At 36.0% G+C, this 26739-nt stretch overlaps 2 protein-coding genes across 3 annotated transcripts; both read right to left on the bottom strand.

Annotated features, from left to right (window-relative positions):
* Nucleotides 1–2419: 2419 nt before the first annotated feature.
* LOC111503965 (very long chain fatty acid elongase AAEL008004) lies at nt 2420–17288 on the bottom strand. 2 transcript variants are annotated; one of them, XM_023158418.2, is made up of 6 exons: nt 17129–17288; nt 9181–9368; nt 4488–4619; nt 3205–3447; nt 2605–2791; nt 2420–2548 (listed from the first exon to the last, which is right to left on the bottom strand). In XM_023158418.2, the coding sequence occupies exons 1-5, from the start codon at nt 17187–17189 to the stop codon at nt 2606–2608; spliced, it is 810 nt and encodes a 269-aa protein (XP_023014186.2). In that variant the 5' UTR covers nt 17190–17288; the 3' UTR covers nt 2420–2548; nt 2605. The 2 variants fall into 2 exon arrangements, with proteins under 2 accessions (XP_023014186.2, XP_023014187.2); XM_023158419.2 differs by lacking the exon at nt 4488–4619.
* A 3603-nt stretch (nt 17289–20891) lies between these two features.
* On the bottom strand, nt 20892–26582 carry Ak3 (Adenylate kinase 3). The gene is made up of 4 exons (XM_023158424.2): nt 26241–26582; nt 25448–25567; nt 22463–22635; nt 20892–21193 (listed from the first exon to the last, which is right to left on the bottom strand). The coding sequence occupies exons 1-4, from the start codon at nt 26380–26382 to the stop codon at nt 20957–20959; spliced, it is 672 nt and encodes a 223-aa protein (XP_023014192.2). The 5' UTR covers nt 26383–26582; the 3' UTR covers nt 20892–20956.
* Nucleotides 26583–26739: the final 157 nt, after the last annotated feature.

The raw sequence follows: 26739 nt of genomic DNA on the forward strand, positions 1-26739 counted from the left end.
CCATCCAAGTGTATTTTTTACTATTGACAGTATTTTTTGGTGTATTTTCTTCAATGATTTTGTCAATTGCCGCATCATTTTGAACACCAAAGCGAGGAAGTGACATTTTCGAAATAAATTGAATTACTGAAATGTCAAACAACTTTATTGTGTTGGTTGCTTAGCAATGTCATGACATAAGTGATAACTACCCGTGAAAACTATCCATGGGTAGTTATCAGTGTAATGATGGTTTCATTGGTTATTTCGATACACATGACTAGAAATAGACAAATTTGATAGGATAATTTTTTTGGCAAAAAATTTTCAATATAATTCTTTCGTAAAATTTGTGTGATTGGAACGGAAACTGTTTAAAAAAGATTCATCGAAAAAACGGACGAATCCTCCGTATTTTTTCTACTAGCAGAATGCTACGCTCCCTAAAAGGTGACGCTAGAGAGAATGCGTTGATACATATAAAATTTCAGGATAGAGGTGTGTCCACTAGCCCCATATTATGGAGGTGTTTACTTAGTTGACAGTGACTAGTCAGAAATCTTACTGTAAGGCGTAGATTTTTCTTGGTCATCGCTAGATATTTCTTCGGCGCCAGCTTCCCAAGGTCGCCCAAGGTGATCCTTTGATACCATCTCATCTCTTTAAAGATTGAGCATGGGTGCAACATTTGACTAGTTCCGCAATTGTCGAAGTAATCAGGCCGTGGGTACCACTGGGTCCTGAAATTCTCAGTCCAGCCGCTTCCTTGGCTAAAGAGTCAGCAATGCGATTACCTTCACTCCTGTCGTGCCCTTTAACACACCTCAGGATAATGTTATTATCTACCGAGGCTTTGGCTAAATATTGGTGGCACTCTAGTACTACTCCTGAGGTAACACGCTGTCTGTTCAAGGCTAATACTGCTTGTCTGCTATCAGTGCAGATTATTATGTTGTTGCCAGAAATTCCTTTCTTGCTTATTTCTTTTGTGTCGATTGAGATACCAGCCGGTTCTGTTTGGACCACGCTGGTATTCCTTCCCATTCCCCACTTAATCCTTATGCTTAGTGACTTGGAGTACACTCCACATCCTGAGCCTTCTTTGATGTTTGAGCCGTCTGTATAAATCCGTATTGCATTTGCAGCATCTGACTCTGTGTTCTGCTTAATTTGTATTCTGTAGGGTTCATTAAATACAAACCTGAGTTCAACTGCATCACTTGTTGCCCAGCCTCAATTGACCCATTCCTACTTCAAAGATTACACCAGCCGTGCGCAATCGTACCATGGCCATTAACGCAACCTCTTTAGCGTACAGATCCAGAGGGGTCAGACCCGTGATTGATTCCATTGCCGCGGTTGGTGTTGTTCTCATGGCTCCTGTGATATTTTAACAAGCCAGTCGCTGTATTTGATATAATTTTTGGATGGCCGTTGCTTGTACAACTTTCGGTCTCCATGCAATGGCTCCATACGTTAACATAGGTTTTATTATTGCAGTGTAGATCCACACGGGGTGAAAGACCTCATGCGCGTCCCACTGTCCTCCGACATTGCTCATAAGCCACGTATGCTCTTTTTGCTCTACTCTGTAGATGAGAGTTCCATGTTAGCTTTTTGTCGAGGATAGTACCAAGGTATTTCACCTCTTCAGAGAAGTTTAGTTTGCTTTTGAAGATTTCAGAAGGATTTAAGCCCGTTAAACTTTTTTTCCTGGTAAAAAAGACCATCTCAGTCTTCTTGGGATTGATCGACAGTGAGTGTTCCTTACACCATGTTTCTATTAATTTGAGACCATCCTGCGCTCTATCGCACAGTGTGTTTACAAATTTGCCGGTCTGCAAGATAACTATTTCATCTGAGTATGCAATTGTGTAGAATCCATTTTTGTTAAGGTGATTAATTAGGGTATCCAGAACTATGTTCCAGAGAAGGGGTGATAAGACCCCTCCCTGTGGTCATCCTCTCATGACCAGTGAAGACTTCGTGAAATTGAAAGATATTACTAAATATTACTTATTCCAATCGCAGGGTATCATATGATTATTTCTTCTACCTGATTGTGTCTGAGGGGTCTACTATGGATGCTACTGTTTTCTATTTACTATATTCACTGGTACTGCTTCTGGGGTGAAGCGAAGGCCATCAATTACTTTTGTTTTTGAAACATGCATCGAAGATGAAAATATATTATCAGTACATGTTTCTGAGAAGATTGATAGGAAAAGAAAAAAAGCTGAGGCATTCAACGAAAGTATAGAAATATGAACAGTTTATGACATCTCATTTATGACCTCAGTGGAAAGATAAGATTCTCAGGTCTATAAAACTCATTTCGTCAAAGTGAGGTTACCCTAACCGGAGGTTAGTACCTTTTCCCATCCATAATGACGCAAAATAATGAAATTGAACACTCTTCTGATGATGAAATGAAAAGGCATTTTCATCAGTTGATTTAATAACGAATCATCACATTTTACAAATATATCAAAATATTTTGCTTCTATTTCTCCAATATGTATAATACTGGCTGCTTCTGAAACTGGAATTTCTGTCTTCAAACTTCTCACTGAAATATCATAAATATAATTTAACTCGGCATTTCAAACTGAATGCATGCCATACCTCAATTTTGTTTTAGTTTCTCCTGATGTTTTGGTTTCACTGTATACGTTTTTCGGTAAAAATCTCCAAAAAGAATGAACATGAACATATTCTGGACAACGAATAAAGAACATAAGAATTTTGGGTATGGGCAATTTGACTGAAATAATATCCGTCCATAAATGAATATAAAACCTAGAAACTGGACCTGAAATAATAAAAGTGGATATTTAGTAATTTATAGAGAAGTTATTGAAAACTGTCTTTTTTGTTTCAATCAATTCACTTATTGACAGCACATAACAAAATTGCAACCTTAATCCTATAAGGGATCCACCGAAGATATTTTGATCAATTTAGAAAATGCTGCTGTTCGAGCGATCTGTTTTCGTTTGATATCCTAGCTAAAGTGAGTTTGTGTGTCATCAGCATACTGATGGATAGTTATGTTTTATGGTTATGGTTATGAACTTATATTTATGCCAGAATCAAGAATATACATCGTGGATAGTGATGGGCCAAGAGTTGACCCCTGATCTACTCCAAATACGCAATTGAGCACGATCACTAAAGTAATTCCATCATAAATTCAATGCAGTGTCATAAATCATTTGAACTCACCATTTGAATCTGAGTTAAAAACCGTTTCACTGAAATGTTTTGCTTCCACTTGCTGTCGATCGTAGTCAGCAAATAATAAGTGAACATCACACCATGAACAGGAAGATTGAGTAACACAACGAATAGTGAGTGTCCTCCGCCAAGGTATTTCAAAGCTATCCATCCCAGTAATACCATTCCTGCATGATGATAAACATGCAAAAAGGTAATTTGACGATTGCTTTTACGGAGAACAAAAAATATCTGAAAAACAATTGTAGTTATTGATTAGTATTAAGGGTACAAGTAGAAAAATTCAAATTATGGCACAGCAGGATACCCAAGCAAGTTTTGAAAAGATATGATGTCATATGGATTTGAACGAATGCACTTCTATTTTTTCAACTTACCACCGTCAACCTGTATTATTTGCTGATACACTAGTTTACAGCCAGTTTACGATTGTAATACTAGAGGCAGTTCTTTGTTGAATGCGAAAATGATATTAAAAATGTCCTAACACGTAAGATTTTTGTGTTATGATTTTTTTCATGAAAATTTAATGAACACGACATTCCAAATTTGCTTTTCTCCTAAATGGAGGAAATTGTTTGCAATCTGGCAACACAGCGGCTTTGTCCAGTATTCGAATCTGCTTTGCCTGTATGATGTTCCAGAAAAAGACGGTCCTTATTTTCCCGAGAGTAAAAGAAGAACACCCCATTTGATCGAACAACCTGAATTAAATGACATAGTTCGAGACCTCCACTTCTCCAAAGAGAACTACTGGGGTCTATATTTCAACAACGGAATCAACTAAAACCAAAGTTACAATATTTGGGAACCGTAACCATGAGCTATCCTCGTTTTTTACTATGCAGGATAAAATGTGTGTAAATCCAAATGGTGTGTTATCCGGACGAATGGCGTTTATTTATAGATTCGTCTAAAACAAGTTTGAAAGCCGTTATGCTCCATAATGGTAACAAAAAACCCCCTATTCATCTAGCACATTCAGTTGCCATGAAGGAAACATACGAAAGTATGTCACTTATTCTAAATGCAATAAGTTATAATACGTAGAAGTGGCAAATATGTGCTGACCTAAATGTCATAGGACTATTACTAGGCGGATTTACGACGAATTTTCATAGATATTTCAACTTTTCAATATCTGAAGAAAAGAATGAAATCAAATGTAAATTGTGATCAAGGGCAGTTGAGTTCAAACTGAAAGAAAGTGGGAATATAGTGTACTTTTCGTTTTACTTTTTTCTTAAAATATTGACGTGAACTGTCCTTACCGTATCTATCCAATCGAACATTTTCAACCAAAAGAATTTACGAACCGATCCCAATTCTGCCATTGCGACAGAACTTCGAGAGTAGTCAACAGGAACACAAGACCACCCGATTTTCTTATAGGAACATGCACCCTGTAATTATATAGAGTTTCATATTATCAGTATCGTAGTCTGTGGAATACAGGGTGAGCTATCAAAAACTGAATTCGTAACTGTCAGAGAAAAAACGTTTTGAAAACATTCGAAAATACTTCAAGTGTGTTTTGAATTAAAAACTACTGCAAAACCTTCAAATTATTTTATTCGAATCGAACGATTAGTAATACTCAACTGAAAATAATTTTCAACTTTTTTGAAACTTTCCTTTCCTAAAAATTATTCTCACCTAAAGATATGCCCATTTCAATTTAAACAAGATGCCATCACGTACTGTCATCGATAACATGAGTAGATTCAACTCAATCGTGACATAAAGTTATGATGTTATGAATAAATTTAGTGCTTCATCTTGTAATATTATCCAGATTGGTGCTAAAACAGCAATGAAGCAAGTATCATATTTCGAAACATCGATGTCCGCCATTGGGGATATCAGTGTTATATGTTAGTAAAATTTCACCTTTCATATATTATATTGTGTTGCAATACTGTGGATGATGTCTGATTCAATTCCATAACGAATTTTTGGAGAACAAACTGAATAGGAAAATTTTTATTGTACAACTCTCATTGAAAGTGTCATTTTAATGGTTTTCAAGAGTATTAAAAGATGATATTTACAAAGTAGTGCGTTGAAAATATTTTTAACATGATTTTTTTACAAATGTATTATATTCATTAAATACATTATTAATATTATTTATGAACAATAATTTGAAAAGTACAATTACAACAACTGCTGATATTAATACCTTGCGATGTTGAAGAACCTTGTAATATATTTGAACTATCTGAAATGACAATTTCATGGGCATTAACATTCAATTCTTGAAGTGAAGTGGACGATGCTGTAACGCTGGAGCTAGTTGTTGGGATTATTCTTTCAACAATAGCCTTTTTATAAGAAATAGGTTGATCGATGTAGCCCTCAACTACTATTGTAGACATCCATTCTCCGTGCTTCTTAATATCCGTTATATTTGCTCTTGATTCTGCCAGCAAAGAGGCAGAAGACCTTCTGAAACAGTGACCTGTATTTTCCTTCGGTTCCGGGAGGTTCAGAAACTCAGCAATGGTAGAGGGCATTTTCCCAAACATGTTCACACCAACTGGGTTGGCACTGCACTTATAATTTGAATGTTTCAGAATAAACATTGATGATTGATAAGAGAAAGGCGTAATGCAAGGTATTTATTAAAATAGTCAATGTTTTTTACAACAATGCAAGAAGACGAACTATTTTCGTTTATGTATTTGGAATTTGAACAATAAATGAATTATTTGTTAATTTAATGTCTCCTATCAATAAATGGTACAGCTCTTTACGCTGGCAGGCTCCATATATTCCGAAAATAGTAGCAACTTTTATCGGCAAATATTTTTCATCTGGCGACTCATTTATAAACCTCTGGACTTATTCAAACGTAAGAGTTTTTGATTTTTTTGGCCTATAAGTTTCATTTTTCCGCTTTAAGAATGCTATTACCTTGAAATATTTGCTTGTATTAACAACATTTTTAACGAGCGTCACCTGACACAACCACTTAATAGCAAATGTGATAACATGAAAATATTTAACTGACAAGACATGTTGAAATGTGTTTTTATAGAAATATTAAATTTATCTATTTCATTATGAAAACATTAGTTGTACAAAAAACTTTATATTATATTTGTGTTTAAAGTGAGTTTTATTTTGTTCGTTTCACAGAATAAAACCTTACTTTCAACACTCATGTCATACATAGCTATTTTTGTATAATTTATTCCATATAAACGTAGTTGTTTCGAAAATATTTTTTCTTTCGAGTAGTTCAATGTTGGATGTGAAACTAGTTGTTGAGTGTTGATTCTTCGCATGATCTACACTTCTTTGCAAAGAGTTTATAATAATTGCTTTCTTTATTTCTTCATTTGGAAAGGTCCCACATTTTTTGTATGGAAATGGAAGAGTATGAAGTCAAAACTCCTCTTTCCCAAAACATTAATCACTTCTAAAAATACTCTCATCCCCTGTCAAATTAGACATGTATATACCCACACAGCACCAGATATTCATGGAATATTCCCTGTATATCATAAAACGAACGTATATATTTCAAATATTCATAGAATATTCTTGGAATATATACATGCCTTTAGAATATTCATAGAATATGCTTGAATGAATATGGCAGGATTATTCCCGAAAGAATGTGTATAGAATGTCTATAAATGGATTATTCTCCCTTGAATATTCTAAGAATATTGTCGATCGAATATACCATATGGTATATTCTTAGAATATATCCCCACGGTATATTTTGGAATATTCTATACAATGGAATTTTGAATTATCTTATAATAACGTATTCAAATAATTCAATATCATTAAAAACAAAAATATTTGAAGATCTTAATCGAATGCATAACCTAATGTATATAACCCTGATAGTGTTAACCAGTTTTTGAACTCAACGCGAAGATTCTGGATGAATTGCTCCAACAGCAACTGTTGGAAACGACAGAAAAATTTGAATGGGCCAATAAATGAACCAATTGCATCAATAAATTGGTTAATTCTCATCCTATTTGTCTTTTTGTATTTGAAATTATTTAATTACAAAGCGAAAAATCCTGGAAACAGAGAAATGGGGAAGTGAAGAATTGGAGTAAACGTTTCTCATTGGTCAATTGAAGTGTAGCGCGCGACAGTCGAATAAGCTCTGCGAAAGCGGCTATCCCTTAATGCTTGGTACATTTGCGTTAAATTCGACATTTGATTCAACATGGCGGTTGACGTGGCAGGTTCGCGTGTGTAATGCATGGTGTGTTGGTGTTATTATCGAGGTATAATTCTGTCACGTTCAGTGTACCATTTATAATTTGGGGTTGTCCAATTTGCAGTACAGCGAATAGTTTGATTTTGGATCTTCAAACAGGAGAGTTGCATATATTCAGTCTTTAAGAAAAGTAAGTAAAATGCAATAGTATCGATAGTAAAGTCATGGTGATTAACCTACTATACCTCATTTTAGGTACGAGGAGAGTTGATGTGTGGGATTTGTTGGTTTGACTGAGTACATGTTTGAACTAGAGTGATTTCAGTTGTGTATCTTCAATAGAGAAAAATAAGTGAATGACACATTCTTTTGTATCATTTGTTTTCATAATTTTCATCACTCGTTTTCAAGATAGTATCAATTTGCCCAAAAGGAAACAGAGTGGTACCTGGTACAGGCAGGTGCGCCAAGGAATTGAAAACGTAATGAGTACTTTTCAACAAGACAATGCAAGTTGCTCTCCAAGTCATAAAATGTTGTAAATGTTCATGAGTAACCTAGGCGAAAAATATCTATTTGATTTTTAATCCAGTTTTATTGTGCCACTTTCAAATAGTGATAATGAACGTTAATGTACATTTTGTTCCAGGTATTACTATTGAAACACTGGCTGATGCATTGTTGGACAAATATAAGGAAAACTATTCTGGTGAGCAAAGTTTGGATAACTTTAAGTAAGTGAAATTCATTGAAGAACCCATCATACCACTAATTTTAAATACTTCATTTGTGGGTTTATTTTTTCAAGTGAGAAACCTAACCTAACATATTTCTTGATGTAATACATTTTTTCTTTTTCAATGAAATGATATATTTATTGTTTTTTAATTAGTGCTGATGAATTCACAGAGTTGTTATTTTAGTATATTTTTTAGTATACATTTGTTTGAGAGTAGGAACATCCTAATTTGAATACATTTCTAATCTTTGTAATATGACATTATTCAGGAATATTCTATTCAGTGAATAAATATTTTAAATTAGATTTTTTATTTTCAATATTGGTTAAAACGTCAAATATTTCAGTGTATATTGTTTTTAAAATATATATTGTTTTTAAAATATAATATTATGTGTTTTATTACTTGTGTGAATCTTGCATCAAAATGCAATATATACCTACATGCCTAATAGCGTTTACTCGTCACATTCTTGGAATATTCCAAATATTCCTAGAATATTCATAAAATATATTTAAAGAATATTCTATGGTGTTTCCCTATTGTATATTCCTACAATAAACTAAGAATGTCCTGAATATTTTATGAATATTCCTCGGGTTCTATTCCTGGAATATTCCTAATAGAATATACCTTACATATTCTAAGAATATTATAAGATATTCCAAGAATATTCCCAAGGAATATTCTTAAAATATATCAAAGGTTCGCCAGGAACACTTCCAGGGAATATTCTCCAGAAGATATATATATTCATGGAATATTCATAGCATAATACAATATCCTTAAATGTATATTCATGAAATATACCTGGAATATCTATTGCTATGTGGGTAGTTATACAATTTTTTTGTGCAAATTTTCATAGTATTCGTCAAAATTTCCACCATATTCTGTATTCACTTTCCGAAAATATGATACGAATTGCATTATCTTTATATAATTGGTACCCAGGTGGAACCTATATAAAATCCTCTATCAAAATGTTTGGAAGGTTTCGCAGTGAATTGATGTGGAAATTAGTTCACGTACCTCATACATGAGGTAAAAATTGGCTACTATTTGCAGTACGTTGTATAAAATCAGAAGTATTTTGAGATTGAAGGGTTTTCTATTCCTCATTAACTCCGGTCCTAAGAATTTAACTGCGTATACATATGAAAATACTAATGCCACCGCTGCCAGAGGTGAAGAGATAATGAAATCATCGCTCCTGGGATCTGAAAAAGAAAGTTAACTGAAAAATATATGAAACAGGCTGACACTAAAACAGTTATATTGATTACAGAAGTGGCATGAATGGTGAATTCCACTAATGAAATATTTCTCGAGGTTGCATATAGCATGACTGCGAATTATTTATTTATTTATTCAACGGCAGAACCAATTTATAAAAACACATTTAACAAAGTGTGAGGAACAACAAATTATTTTTGAATGCTCATGTCTGATGTCTACATTACAGTTCACAATTTTACAAACCATTTAGCAAAGTGTGAAAAACAAAATATTGATAAATCCTTATGTCGTCAGAATCAATCTTCCAGGCGTCGACGAGAAGAGGGATCGACAAGACAAGCTGAAGGTGGATGGACTGCATGCTTAGGAAAAGATTGGTATATACAACCATTATAGGGGAAACAGTCGTGGCACGGGTAGCAAGGGGCTGTCCTCAAGGGGGGTTATATCCCCTCCGTTATGGAACCTTGTTATGGATGGATGGGCTATTATGTCTCCTGGATCACAATGGGTATAAAGCATGCGCTATGCAGACGACTTAGTCATCTTAGTTCAGGGTAAATACAGTAATGTAGTGAAGGGATACATGCAGCAGGCCCTGAATATTATAATAAAATGGACCGAAGAAGAAGGGCCATCCAAATCGACCATAGAAGTATTCACCAAGAAGACTAAAACGGAGGGTCTCGGACCTCTGAAACTTCGAGGTCAAGAGATACAAGTGTCGGGGAAGGTTAAATATCTGGGAGTAATTCTAGATTCCAAACTGACCTGGAACGAACACTTGGACAAGATAAAGAGGAAAGCGGTGGTAGCACTGATGCTCGCCAGACTCACCTATGGAAAAACATGGGGGCTAAAACCAGCTAAAACCATCAACAAACTAGGAAAGGTGCAAAGACTTGCATGTTTGGGAATGACGGGAGCAATGAGAACTACCCCAACAGCTGCATTGGAGACACTTCTGAATCTACCTCCTTTATACTTTGTGATAATGTCGAAGGCCAGGATGGGCCAATTCAGACTGAAAAACCCACCGAATTACAGCCGTAAAGAGTGGAAGACCAAGAGTCGCCCCAAAAATTTGTTTGGAAAAAACACCTGGTATACAGATAGATCGAAGACCAAACATGAAACGGGAGCTGGAATATACCGAGCAGATAGAAATTTGAACTTTAGTTATCCGCTAGGACTATACACATCCGTCTTTCAGGCGAAAGTGTATGCTATCTTGCAGTGTGCAAGGCTAATTGAATTAAAACCTCAAAGAACTGAGCGGATCAATATTTTAACAGACAGCAAGAGCGCACTAGGGGCTCTGACAAACCCGAAGGTGACATCAAAACTGGTCTGGAAATGCCATGAAGAATTGAATGAACTTGCAAACAGGAACAAATTAACTTTGTACTGGGTGCCAGGGCATTCAGGAATCACAGGTAATGATAAAGCTGATGAATGCTCTAGACACGGTCTTGAACCAGCTCTGGGGGTACCAAAATCATTGGTACGAAACCAGATTAGGACATGGATCAATAAGAAGCACACAGAGTACAGGACAAAATTACCTGGCAACAAACACAGTAGAACCTCCATTAGGGAACCGTGCGAGAAAAGAACTGAAAAACTATTTCAATATAGTGTGGATCGACTAAGAATAATTACAGAGTTACTAACCGGTCATTGCCCGCTGAGAGGACATCTGAATAAAATGTGGCTGTTCAACGGAGACCTCAGCTGCAGATTATGCAACGAAAGGATAGAAACAGCTCTACACATCTTATGCGAATGTGAGGCACTGAATCACAGGAGGCAGGCAATATATAGACGTACGAAATTACGTCCAGAAGAATATGACGAACATCCAACAAGGAACCTGTACAAACTAGTACAGGGAACGAGACTGATTGAATGGGTGTCATGAGAAGATGGGAGAATAAACGCAATAAGCCCAAGAGGCTGCAGTGTTTTTTGAAGACTTGGACTAAATGGACAAGTCAGACAGCTTCCAAGGTACCAAAAAAAAAACAAAAAATATCTAGAAAAAAAATATTACTAAAAGATAAAACAATTCTGGTACTAACAAGAAAAAAGATGTGAGATATCTGGTACTTACAAAATAGTAAGGTAAAGAAAAACTTTGAAAAGGCTATAGCCTTCTTAAATAGATCTGAGTTATTGTGATATCGATTTCCCAGCTTCAAAATACGGGGCATCAGACTGTTCAAAGCATAATTGGTATGGAACCAATTCATATGAAAAAAGTCTGGATTTCTCGCATCTTTCTGTTTGATATGAAAAGTTACCTATTAGTTGAAGTAGTTCTGGGCAGTTTATCTTACTATTTATGATTTTGAAGAGAAAACTCAAGTTCATAGGAATTCTCCTATCTCCCAATGATTTTATATTCAACTTGGTTAAGAGTTGACTGTACTCATATTCATTTTGTTGAATACCAAAGTGAAAAGCACAATTCCTCAAGAATTTCTCTTGGGCAGTCTCAATCAAATCGATATTTACATTATAGTATGGGTCTCATATAACCGAACAATATTCAAGAATGGTTCTTACGAAAGCACAATAAAAAATATTTTTTGTTTTACTGACAAATCAGTAGAAATTCTCAACACAAAACTTTGCATTTTGAGACTTTTTGCCACAATATCTGTTACTTGAAGATTGAAATTAATTTCTCTATCAAATTCAACTCTCAGATCGCGAATAAATGTTTCTCTTTCAAGAGCTACATCATTCAATGTATATTCAAAGAATATTGGACTTATGATTTTAGCGATCGTAATGGTTTGACACTTATCAATGTTTACCTCTAACAAATTGAGTGCATAGTTTTCTTTTGGCCATTCAGGAAAAGTTCAAACTTGAGGGAAACGTCGGTTTGACATCCAACAAAACCATTTTTTCGTTCGATCAAATGTGTTCTGGTGGTTTCCTGAGAATTTATTAAAATCGAACGAAGCACTCTACTGTCCATGTTTAATGAACAACATTGTTGATAGTCACTCGTACAGGATATGTTATATTTCCGGTTGATACTTTCATTTTCAACTAGATGCTGATTTTTCCAAATGGCAAATGAATTCATATCAGCTTCGATGGTATAAATCCTTAGTATTGAAACCTTTCATTGGAATACCAATATCAATTGATACATAAACTGAAACATTTATACAACATTCTATATATCGGAACATCGAATAGTCTATTTAATTGCTAACATATTAGTTCTATCTGTTTCGATTACTGCAACAAGCGATTTTTCTGAATTGATGATTCTATGGCGCTTTTGTATAGTAATTTTGAAGGAATTACGCGAAAGTCATACGCAAGAGCCGAATGGATACGACGGTACAGTGTGTGAACTAAAGCAAGCTTACGCTGCGTGTAACAAGGCCTTGCAAGTCGTAATGAGCGCTTCAATAATATTTTCAACACATCAGCAAAGCCGATTCATGTTTGTACGCCAAAAAAAAAGTGACAAAAAACTCCTCCCAGCCTCATGTGTTGGAGTTGGTAGATAGTAGCCCGGATGAATTCTTAAGAAAGATGAAATATGAATAGCACAGTCAAGTCAGACTGAGTTTTTACTAAAAACGATGGAGGTATCGAAATTGATCGAAAAGCATATCTGTTTAAAAAAATCTGTTTTTCCGTTAACCAGCTGTCGCACCCCTACGAACGACAACCCTCAGAAGTCGAAACTTGTGCGAGCTAAGGATTAACGAGGTCTTACCTTTTAACGTGTGATTCCTAACACGGGTTGGACGGTAGCAAGTGAAGGTCGATCGTTCAGACTAGGGCTTGAACCACCGACCAACACGGCAGTCAATTCGAGTGAGTGAACAAAGCACCCACGCCGAACCGCTTGGCTGCCGACTACCGACCGAATATTATATACCACTAATATTCTTGAATGTTACAATTTCACAGGGTGTAAATGATGTTGGGAACGATATTGTGAGAAGAGAGGGGTTATTTGTATCTGTAGAGTAGGGAGGGAGGGTGAAGACCCACAGCACTTAGGCCACATGTGACCCATTGTACATCCTCCCGAGGAGTTGTCCTCCTAGACCATCGTGCATCCTGTCCTTTCCAGGAAGGTGGACAGGTCACTAAGAGACATCTCCTTTATATTGGCAGCTGTAGGCCAAGACTTGCCGAACACAAACTCTCATTGGCAACCTTGAGGTGTCTCATGGTGGCCTCTGCGAAGGTTTTGAAAGGTGCCGCGACATTACTGTCGTTACACAGCTTCTTCAACCTTCTTGGGGTTCCCTCCGTGGAGGTGCACAAGTGAGAGAGCTTTTCTGCAGGGGCCGGTTCCTTGTCTTTATTCAAGGCGGAGCTCTTGGCACTCGCCGCAGGAAATGCCCTTACTGTTGAAGGTGGAGTGGGAGAGGAAAAGGGTGCACTTATAGTTGCTGCCACTCCTGCCCCCTTCGCTCTCTATCTCCCACAAATGCGCTTTCGTATTGACCTTTGTATTACATCACGAGGTGATCTGCTATGTCTAGCCTCATTCCAAGCGGTAGATTGGAGTGGACATTTCTATTCATCCCCAGCCACCGCCTTAGATTGAGATGAGCTGTTCTGTTCAGACTCGATATTGGTTTTTGTTTTTGTTGTTTTTGTCTTTGTTTCATTCATGTGTGTTCCCACGAGTAGCCTTGCTACTCGTGGCAGAGCCTTGCATTACCAGAGGTAGGCTGATTACAATGAGGTTTCGCCCAGTTCTTCAAGGGGATCGTTCATGACCGCATATCACCCTGTGGCCATTCAGCTGTCGGCACGATTCCTTACACCTTAACTTGGGTAGGATGGTTCACGGTGGCATGTTTTGCAGAGGCGGCTTTTCCCAAAAGCCTTTGCAAAACATGCCACGGGGAAGAGAGGGGTTATTGAGACTCTGATAAAGAAAGCAAAACGTATCTGTGATCCGGCTACAAGAGAAAATGTATCATCTGAAGAATGTATGTGGTTATCGAATATAACGAGGCCGAAATCAATCGAGCCATAAGATCTATACAAAAACACTCCATGGTGACACTGGAGTAAACTATATAAGCAGTGTGATGGACAGAATTGGAAGTATCTTCGCAAAAATGGTATTAGAGCAATTTTGAAGCCCACAAGAACGATAGAGAATAGTCTCAGGACAGCAAAATACCCCAGGGATCGATTTGGTGTTGCAGGAGTATACCAAATACCGTGTAGTTGTGGAATCACGAAAGTAAGCTTCAAAACACGCTCGACTGAGCATAAAAGGAGTTGCCGCAGTACACGCTCTCTCAGAGGGCAGCCATGACATTGCCTTCGGACGGTATGAAACCAGAGGGCAATGTCATGTGCGAGGCCATTTAAAGAGGCCAATAAAATACATGAACATGAGAATAATCTCAACCATAAGGATGAGAGCGCAAACATCAACAAGATATGGACATGACTCTCCCAATAATTGAAGAAGGGTCGGAACAATCAAGTACGTTTTGTTAGATTAGGTAATGAATTTTGCAATACAGATTTGGAATTCACTGAACAAACATCAGGTCTTGTCTATTACTGTAGTATTGCCCCTTCACCAGAAGAAAATAGGACGATCTAACGCCACTTTCCCTCAATGGCGAGTTCATTCCATTTGTAATGGAGGTGAAATATCTTTGCATTGTCCTCACCTGGAACGCTCACTTGGAAAAAGTTTTACACAAAGCTAGACTGTCCCTATGGACATGCCGAAGGATTTGTGGTTGAACTTGACGTTAAGGTCTCAAACAAATCCAATGGATTTATGTAATGATTGTCAGACCAATGATCACTTATGGTGCAATTGCCTGGTGGCTAAAGACTTTACAGAAAACAGCCCAGGCGAAGCTCTCTGGCTTTCAGAGTCCGGCTATTAGTATTGCCATTAGTACCACACCATCAGCGGCCATAGATATCCTCCTAGATCTACCTCCTCTCCACATTTTTCTGGAGAGAGAGGATGGATGGACTGCATATGGACTTGTGCACATTGCCAATTGCACAAATCAATTTAATGCAGAGTGGAACAAACTGTTGGTTGACATTGGAAGTCACAGCATTCTGGAAATGACCTCCGACTTCATGTCTCCAACGGTCAACTACGAACTGCCTTATAAAGTACTGTTTTCGAGTAGAGAGGACTAGATTCTCTGGGAGAAGGAAATATTAAGAGCAGATAGTTGTTGGTTCACAGATAGATCAGAAACAGAGATATCAACCTGCCTAGGAACCTATGCGACTGTATTCCAAGCGGAAATTCACGATATTGAATTGTGTGCGGAGAGATTGGAAGAATCCAACCTCATTCACAAGTCGGTAAAAATATTCTCGGACAGTCAAGCGGTGTTGGAAGCTCTTTACTCATAACGAGCAACGTCTGAATTGGTAGCAAATTGCCAAAAATAAATCTTCTCGATAGGAAGACTTAACAGATTTCCTCTGGTATGGATTCTTGGCCATATTGGTCTGGTACTACAAGCAGCTTCATCAGACCAGAACCTGTCATTGGCATCGCTTTAGGCTTTGCCAAACAAAGAGTGTACACCTAGATGGCAAGAAGATGAATGGACTTCTGGCACAATCTTCCAGGATTAGCTCACTTCGAGGCGTTTATTCACCCTTTCGCGCTCAATACCAAATAGTTATTATTAGACTAACATAGGGCTCAACTACGATGTCTAACAGTCCTTCTTACAGGTCCTGTCTTTTGAATCGTCATATGCAAAGTCTCGGACTCTCGGAAAACGGTGTGTTTCGCCTCTGTTTGGAGAATTATGAAACAGCAGAGCACATACTTTGTACTTGCCCCGCTGGAAACTAAATCAGACTTTTGGAGTTAGGCCATACTCATACCTTCTGACCTGAAAGAACACTCACTACACAAACAAATCGGCTTCGTTGAAAAGCTGGATTTATTTGGTCGAGTGTGAATAGTTCTAAGATACATTAAACCCTTTCGGATTGTGGTGGAGGGTCAAATAGACCAATTCACTTTGGACCTGACCTAACCTAACTGCCAAATTGTTCATTTTCAGTTTATACTCAGTATAAGTATTTATCTGTATTATATTTTATATGTGGAGAGGGGAAAACCTGTGTATGATAATGAAATGAAAATAGGAGCAGTCTGCTATCCGAAACCTAGTTCCATTATAAATACAAACGCATCGGCACCATTTTCAGCTGGGCCCCGTCGCTCAGTTGAGTGAAAGCCCTACTACATCCATGGAAAGTGAACAGTTAATTTATCATACACCTGTCAAGAAAAGGTGTCATGAATCTTTATAACGTAGCAAACAATTCAAGTTATGAATCTTTCGTTCTCCTGACGAATACACGTTGCTACACTTCGACCGTTGCTGCATCGCCCTTGATGATATCTACCACAGTAGTAGACGAAAAGTAAAGTATGAAAACTTGTCGACCACAGCTAATAAACCCGGAAACATCGAACAACTTGTTAGACACGGGCTATGAAAGCCTACGCTCCGTGATGAATTGATTTTCATTTATGATGCTTTGAATTTTTTCATCATTTGTACTATCATGAATATTCAAATAAGATTCTGAAGATATAAAAAAACTAATGAATCATATACAGATACTTCTTGCAAATGCAAATCGGAGTGTGTACCTACAAGATAATAAGTATTTAGTTTGTTTCGATCGTTTTAGGTTTGATTTCTGTATTGAATTTCAAACTTACCTGCTAAATCACGAGATAACCAAAAATATCCCTGATATAGCTTTTTCAGAACAAGCGCCATTATTGTTTTGAACACGAAAATGGGTTAAATGCAAAATTGTTGGCCTCAAATTACTTTGGCTTGGAAGTCAACAAAAGGAACTAATTTTTCTTTATCTATTCGACAAATATTGTCGCCATATGAGTTTCTATTAACAAGGGCAGTGGCGTGCCCACAATTTTCGAAATTTCCGGTGAAACATGTACAATGGAAACAAAAAACTTAGAGCTGCTATTTATTTAAAAAATCGCTAAATGGATACCAATCTTGAATAAATCGATTGCATATGACAAATGGACAGATGTATGTGTTTATTTCATCACCGTCAACTTTTCATTCAAATCCATTACAGATTTTGTGAAACCTGAGATCTGGGCACAATATAAATGAATTGAGTATCTTCTGATTATACTGAATGAATGTAATTTGGCTAAATTATACTTTATGGGATACTCACGGATTTTCGCGATTTTTCCTGGGGTGATACTACGTGATGGTAGGAATTCAGAACACTTTTTATTTTTTGTCGTAGTCAATTAGTTTTCGAGATATAGCCTGTCAAAGTTTGTATGACGTCATATTTTAATTTTTTTTAAGCAATAAACGATTGCAATTCACATATTTTTTTATTCAACACAACTTTTTCTATATCATCGCACCTTTTTCTATCCCTTTTCAATCACTTATTGCCGAGTTTCTTGAAATTAGAATGAAATTCCATAATTTGTCAGGAGCACACAAATCACTTTTTATAAATTGCAGAAGTTCCACTATTCGAAAATACGTTCCATTTGGAATTCGGAGGTCAGGTTAGATGTTGAGGATACTCAGTTTTTTGAAATTCTAAAGTGAGGTTAGACTGAGTTAGATTAAGTTAAGTTGAGTTAGCATGTGACAAATTGTGGAATTTCAATATAATTTCAAGAAACTTAGCAATAAGTAAATGGAAAAGGATAGAAAAAAGTGCGATGATATGGAAAAATAGGTATTGAATAAAAAAATATGTGATTTGCAATCGTTTATTCCTTGAAAAATGGAAAATATGACATCATACAAACTTTGATGGGCTATACCTCGAAAACTAATTGAGTCCGACAAAAAATAAAAAGTGTTCTGAACCATCACGTAGTATCATCTCAGAAAAAATCGCGAAAATCCGTGAGTATCCCATAAATTGAAATCTTTTCTGTAATTTTTCTGTGCAGAAAAATCTGTTTTTATCGACCTTACGAAATTACGTTTTCAAAACTTTTGCCTTTAAAAAAGCTGGGAAATTATAGAATAGTCATCTTCGGAGGCTGAAATCTACTTTCGTCTTCAGAAATGAAGAAGTGTCTCAATATTTTTTCTTTCCGCTGATTATTTTCAGCAATCTGTTGAAAAAGTTGGGAAATAGAAAAAATCAGTCAAGGAAAAACTGTGTATAAACTCAAATTCTAATCATTTTCGAAGACAGGAGCAGATTGATTATCAAAATCCTCATAGAAAATACTGAAATATATCTTTCGAAATTGAATAGAAATTTTCCTCGTACACATTACACTGGATGTTGATAAGTTATATTTAGTATGAAATATCTCCTGTTATTGATAATTTTCATCAACTCCTATAAAACCGTCAAATGAGACCAACAATCAAAAACTTGTGTATACAGTATTCCATGTGTGTGTGATCAGACTGATACTGGTGAAAATTCAATACCCATCAAATGAAAAAATATAAAAATAATATAAATACTAAGACATAGGAAAATCCAAATTAAAAGAGCACATTTCGATAGGATATGAATTGAGACAATGCCAAAATTCTAATGATAAACCAACGAAACAAAAAGAAAACTGAAGTAGACAGCAAGTATAACTCTGAATGGAAAAGAGAACATGACATCATGTTCAATCAGCTAGTATACTGTGAATGAGGAAAACTGTCATTCAATTCCAAACCAAACGGTTCGAAGTGGATGATTTATTCACTCAATTAAATCGACCGCCGTGTTAGTCGGTTGTTCAAGCCCCAGGCTGAACGATTTATTTTCACTTGCTATCGTCCAAACACTGTTAGGAATCACACATCAAAAGGTAAGACCTCGTTAGTTCTCAGCTCGCACAAGTTTCGACTTTCGGGAGCTGTGGTTCAAAGGGGTGCGACAGCTCGTTAACGGAATAACATATTTTAAATACATACACACAAAACTTTTTGACATTGAACAATGTGAAATAATTCTTTTTGTTTTATTGTTTTAATATTACAGGAAGTATTCAGTTTTTTTTTTGTAAAAATGAATAAATTTTGCCGAGGTTGTCGATGTCTGACTTTTTGTTTTTTTTTTTTAATTTTTATTGAAGCCATCTCCATAAATTGACTTTTATTTGAATCTGGTTCGAAATGGAGAATTTTGGTGTTAGTATAATCGACTGTTCCAACCCGTGTTAGAAATCACACGTTAAAAGATAAGACCTCGTTAGTCCTTTGCTCACACAAGTTTCGACTACTGAGGGGTGCGACAGCTGGTTACCGGAAAAACAGATTCCAAACAGATTTTTAAGATGTACCGTTTATAGGTGTTTTCTGAAAATACTCAACAATGAAAGCAGAATTAACTCCCGATACGTCATTCAAATAAAGTATCTATATGTTCTCGCGGAATACGATTCCAAGAATTGCATTTACCGAATACCCTGCGAGTGCGGAGAATAATACACGGTGAAACTAAAAGGCTATTGAAAGTTCGCATTGCCGAGAACAAGAAACACACACAGCGAGAAGAAACCAGCAAATCAGGAATAGCAGAGCATATTTGGACTCATCAATATAACATCAGTGGTTTCAAGCTGAAATCATACACAAGGAGGAACACTGGTTTAGAAGAAAATTCAAAGAAGCCGCATATATGTTGTCCAACAATGCGTTTACCCAAGCTAGCGTAAAGATACGCAACATATGGAAACCTATAATCAAGCGGAACACCACCAACTCCCGCCAAACGCTTAGCTCCCGCTGAAGCGGATGAAGCGGAAAGAGGGAAGGGGGATAGGTGAAAGCACTCGAATGACATATAAATAGTCAGATCCATTTATCACCGGAAGAAGATCGTGGATACTAACAATCGAAACTTCGTAAAGTAACTTGGCTTGGAATCTTTCAATTTTCATTTCTTGTTCATAATTTTTGATTTTCACGTATTATTGGTTGAATTTCTTTTTCAGGTGTTTTGCTTGATATAATTGTTATTTTTCAGCTAATCTTTTTAATTTTTTATACATTCTTTCAGGGATTTCAAATAAATTTATATCATATTAGACAATGGAAGTCCGAACTAATGAAATGCACCACGAAACATTATCAACCACCGTCAAACAAACAGTGACGAAGCAGTTACATAGAGATTAGATTACTCCAGAAAGTGCCGTAATTGCCATTCATTAGCATATCGATACATAATTAAGCGAAGCATGAATTTTGTTCATTATTTTTGAAGTAATGAAATTGTGTGAAATATTTCGAATTCAACTAAAAACTTGTATTTTCTTCATATTATAAGAACATGTCAAAATCCTAACGATGGTTTCGGTGATAATATGATCAGTTTATAATAAAGATTGCAGTTTATATTATTTGGAGAGTTGGAAGGAATATTTCTGAAGGAGATTTTGAAGAGGAAGATGATGGTGAATAGAAATAAAAAAAAGGTGTCACCATATGAACAAAACAACAAACTTGACCTTCCTTTCGAAATATACATGTAATAAGTATTCATGTGAACAATAACAAACGCTTTTATATATTTATTATCTCTGTTTCTCAGAAGTTATATGCAGCGGTAGATAGGTCACCAAGCAATCTAAAACTTTCGGCCATATCTCGTCGGACGTTTCTCCGTGGAAATCTCTCAGAATTTTTTTGTCCTTGTAGAACTCTATCACAGGTTTCGTCATCCGCTCATAAAGTTCTAAACGTTTCAGTACAACTTCAGGTTTGTCATCTTCTCTCTGGACTAAGGGTTCACCAGTGACATCGTCTTTGCCCTGAAAAAATCCCAATCAATTACGTAATCAAAGATGTGAGACATCCATAGATTTTTTTAAGATATTCCACAGATTATGAAATTCTCAACTTATCAAATGTTTGAAAAGAAATTCTCTGCTCTTGGTGGGAAGTAAATATTTTTGATTCAGGAACTTCAATCACTTCCACACTATATTTGGTATTGTTTAGTAATCACACAAAAAATTGGTTACGGGAAGATATTTTCGAGTTACTGAAGTTGAAATACATCGCATTCTATGGAGGGCTAGAATACGATTTATTTAGAAAAGAAACAAGCACGTAAAGGTTTATTCTTGACAGTTCACATCACAAACCCAGCACGAACGTACTGGGCTGAATTTTCTAATGAATCGTCTTTTGACTTTTCCTCTCACAACCGAAAAACGTAGAATACAGAAAATAGCAGCTAGTAACGTTTTCTCAAGATCTCGACTTCTAAAAATGATGAAAACCAAGACGAATATATCTCACTTCCATACCACCAATAGACGAATAACTTTGGAAAGATTTTCAAGGAACTAGGTATGAAGGTGGTTTTTAAAACAAGTCATACACTACAGAGCCTTTTAGGAAGTTATTATGGAGAAACCTAACTGGATGGCGTTGTTAGGCTTGGCATAACTTGAATATTAAAAAAGTCAAAATATCCTTCACTATTTTCAAAAAAAAATGGTTTGAACGATATCTTTGCTAAAAGACTGAGTATTTTCCATCAAGTACACATGTCGTCGACCTGCAACAATAATGCCTTCGTTATTGACTATTCCAGAATGCTCGTGGTGTCTCTTATTATTATTTTGCTGTGCTAGATTACAACTACAGACAGTCTTCAAGACAATAACGATCTTACAAACATCAGGAGTGGGCTACTGGTAAACAACGCTGAAAAACAAAGAATAAAACTAGTGAATCAAGAAATAAGGAAGCATGCCTGAATAGAAAACTTCAGTTTCACAAAATACCGCTGAAGAAAAATTATTAGAGAAAATGGAAAGCTGGTAGACTCACTGCAAACTTACTATGGACGCTTGAACAAAACGACGAAGCAATGACCATGAAGACAAGCTAGCATGGAAGACTAAAGTGAGTATGACTTGTTGGTATGTGAGGGCTATGACTTTATCTGCTTCAGTTGCTTCAGTTGAAGACGAAACTTCAGCAACCTTCATAGGCTCCATATTTTATTTTATTCAAATTGTGAGCAAGTTTTTGTTCTTGTTAACCTTGTTCTACACATCTCTACTTACCTTTTCCTTTGGCGAATTGAATCCTTCATTGTATACTCGACCACTTGGTAAATGTACCCACCTTCCCTTCACCCTGTCGATGATAACTTGAAATGGCACAACCAAATTTATTGCTAAGTCCAGTTTCTCCACTTTCCATAGTGCTTCGGCTTGAGAAATAGTCCTTGGAAAACCTGGTGAATAGAAGAGACCAGAGTTTATAAAAGTAGAAAAAAAGTGAATAATCATTTTATTCATGTTATCAAAAATATATATTGTTTCGTGGTTTCAATTTGATGGAATGAGAGTTGAAAATAATGACTCCCAGAAATTAAAAAAAGATTTTCATCAATAACGATTTCATGACGGATAAAAAATCAATATACGAGGTCTGTTCAAAATATAAGTTCCATTATAATTTTTCTCAAAAAATGCTTATTTATCCGTCAATTTCTATTTTGTCCCCTTCAAAGTAGTTTTTCCCCGATATAACACACTTGTGCCTGCTTTTTTTCCAATTTCCGAAGGAGTTCTGATCTGCACCTTGAGGTCTCAGCGATTCGGTTCATACCTCTCAATCTTTGCAAAACGCCGTCCTTTCATGGGTCTTTTCTATATTGGGAACAGAAAAAAGTTGCGGGGGGCAAATCTGGTGAATACGTTGGCAAAAAATTACGAACAAGCAATGACGAGTGAGTTGGTGCATTATCGTAATACAGCAGCCATGATTTTTTTTTCCACAATACAAGACGTTTTTTTCGTATTGCATCTCTTAAGCGGCGCACAACTTCAAGATAATACTACTTATTGACCGTACGACCATGTGACAAAAACTCCTGATGCACTACGCTACGATTATCGAAGAAAATAGTGAACAAAACCTTGACATTGGATCGACCTTGGCATGCATTTTTGTCTTGGCTCACCTAGGCTCTTTCATTGGGATATTTGGGCGTTGATTTGAATGGTAAAATAGGTAACATTCCAGCAGTTTTGAAACGAAATTCGCTGCTACACGCTTCATACCCAAAATTTCCGAAAAAATAACATGACATGAGCCAACCGATATGCTGATATCCTCAGCAACTTCTCTAATAAGATGAAATGTATAGATAACGTTGCAAGTATTATTTGCCATATAATTATAACTATTTTGAACATGGAATCTTTCCCGAACAATTGAAAGATGCTTTGATAACACCCATCTATAAGAACGGAGATTGTTAGTTGGCTCCTACCTCCATGAAAAATCACTAAAAATTATATATTCTGCGAATTTTGAATCTTTACTCATATTTGGTATAATATTCTGGGGAAGCTGCAGTAGTACCTCTGATATATTCCTTATTAAAAAAAGAATTATGAGAGTTACTTTTAAACTGAACTTTCATCAGTCATGCCGGGGAATCTACAAGGCAAATAATATCTTGACGGTATATGCGATCTATATCTATGAGAATGTAGTATACCTATTCAAAAATAATATTAGATTTTCAGAAGCTAGACCAAGTCATAATTATCCCAAGCGCAATATGAATATATCTTTTCCGATTCACAAATTGACAGTGTCAGAGAGGCATCCACCCTATGCGTCTATAAGGTTGTTCAATAAATTACCAAAGAGACTTAAAATGTTAGAGAGACTGAAAAAAAATCAAAACAGGTGTCGAAGAGCTTTGTTCAAGTTAGAACCTTATTCACTTCAGAAGTAGGTATCTAAATAAGTTATAAACCTTTACGTAGGAATTGTGTAACGTTGTTTCATTTTATGTTTGATGTTTTCTTAATGGAATGTAAACCATTCTCTGAAATATATTGATATTATTATAAGTATTATCAATAGTGACTCGTTGATTCTCCATGAAAATTTTCTTCACTTCCCCAACATTTTCATCGGTTGTTGATGTGCTGGGTATCCGAAGCGAGCATCATCATTTACATCTTCTCGACCTTCGGTGAAAATCTTGTACCACTTGTAAATATTTTTCAGACTTAGAGAACAATAACCGTGTACCACTGTCAAGATTTCAAGTATTTTTGAGCAATTGCTTCTATTTTTCACACAAAATCTGATGCAAATCCTTTGATCCATTCCATTTATATAGAATGAAATCGCCATACACGCAAAATACTTCTAATTTTATGTTTCTCACCAACAAACTGAACATGCTGAAGAACTGAAGCTGTGAACATATGCTAGAGATGAGTGTATCAATATGAAATGTCGCTAATGGAATTTACGTAGCCCGCGAAATTTGAACATTCACCTTATTTTTTGAACAGAACTCTTAAATCTCGCACTTCGTATTTATCGCACTATTCCAATATTTTGCTTTCTTTCTCCTCGCTAAAACTGACTAGGTGATCACCAAAAGGTGGAAAATATATATCATACTCAAGCCGTCTGATTTTCTCCATTGTGTTAATTCAGTGTCACTCAAACTTTCCGGATTCACGGCTCCCTTATGTTTTTTGAAGGTTTTCGCGGTGTCCCGAACGTGAAGACTACAAAAAGTAGTTATGTGACTCACGGCGCCCCAGTAAAGGTGGGCCACGGGTGAGTATTTGAGAACACTTTGAGAAACACTGTCAACTGGAAACGACAGACCAAACATTTTCCCTATTGCTCATAAATAATGGACCTTTCCTTGTCAGTTTTTGGGCTAGCGTTGGAATAATCACACAGCATCTTCTCCGTTGTACTCTGTGCCCGCCGCCTTCTTGCCTAAACGTTTCTTCATCCCACCGCTGTCACTACTGTTACAAACTTGCGATGTTACTGATGTATTGTCTATGTAAGAGTTTTGGAAAAATAAATGAATTAATTAATAATGGATCAATTGATTCTATTATTTGACGGAGATTGTCCTTCTTGACAAGCGCTAGTTTCCATTCTCTTTCTCCCTAATGTTTACTGTCGGAGAATGCGTAGGTTATGAGAATTCTCAATTTTCTTCCTAGATTTAACAAACTGTATCTATGTTGTTTCGAATGATTGTCACTTACCATCTAGCAGCCACATTTGATTGGGCAATTTTTTCAGTTCGGATGTGATGAATTTTATCATAATGTCGTCCGGCACCAGTTTGCCATCTTTTATGTATTTCTCGGCTTCAACGCCAATGGCTAGAAATGAAAATAAGAATAATTCCATAATAAATATTCAGCGATATCATATCATTTATTTTTCGGACAGGATCAATGTAAGAGGTTGCTTGGAATATATCATTTGATGTACTATTTTGAAAACTGAATCTATAATTAAATTCGATATTCACAGAAAATCTCTATATTAATTTCGAATTGAGACAGAAAATTTGCAGAAAAACACCCATAGCATAAATAAAAAAAAACAAAATTATTTGATATAGTAAATAAAAAAAATAACTCTTAAAAAAGAACTTGTTTCTTTTGATATTTCGAACTTGATTCCAAAATAAACTAAAAAAATTTCTCAGAAAAGTATTGCATATTTCTTCACCTGGAATTACTCATTCACATTTCTTTGAAACACATACTCTCAAATCATTCCGCATTAGTGTAACACCTGTTTATCTAAGGTTGACTGAAATTTAATTTTGTTCACGTAAAACGGGAGTATAGACACTGAATGAAAACTAAAATATAGCAATTCTCGCATGTGGCACTGTCGACCGTCAAAAATTGAATAGTAAACAAGTTAGTGGAGATTTTTCAGATTCAAATTCTACATCAAAATTTTCAATAAAGAAATTGAATTGAGGTTAATATCACACATACCAGGTACTTTCAAAAAGATTAACAATAAAAAGGTTCTCACCGGTTTTGTTTTGAATGTTCTGCCTCAGCTTATCTCCACTAGATATATGTTCCAAATTGAAATTTTTTATTATCCTGCCAGAAATAGTTCCTTTCCCAGAAGCTGGGGCTCCAAGAATCAAAGATTTGAATACATTAGCCATATTTAGTTACTTCAGACAAACCCATTAAATGAGATGCAAATACATAAAGCAAACTGTTTTCATAGATAACTGAAATTTTATTGAACTTTGGAGTGATGAACCAACCACACATTTCTTTTACTGTCAGTGGCGTGTATCTCTAATTTAATACCCTGTTTGGTTCACAGTAATTTTAAATAATATTCATACAAAAGTATTGAAAGACGTTTGTCTCATTCTGGGAGACTTGTGCCCATTCATCAAAATATATAAATATAAAGGGCTTGCTTGCTGGCTTCAAAATCGAGAGTGACTGAGTGACCGAAAACGGAACTATATACCATTAAAAATTAATTCTGAAATAAAATATCAGGGTTG

Source organism: Leptinotarsa decemlineata, unplaced genomic scaffold, assembly GCF_025532065.1.
Source record: "Leptinotarsa decemlineata unplaced genomic scaffold, Ldec_3_MD MMD2_tig00026328_RagTag_RagTag, whole genome shotgun sequence".
NCBI classification, from domain to species: Eukaryota; Metazoa; Arthropoda; class Insecta; order Coleoptera; family Chrysomelidae; genus Leptinotarsa; species Leptinotarsa decemlineata.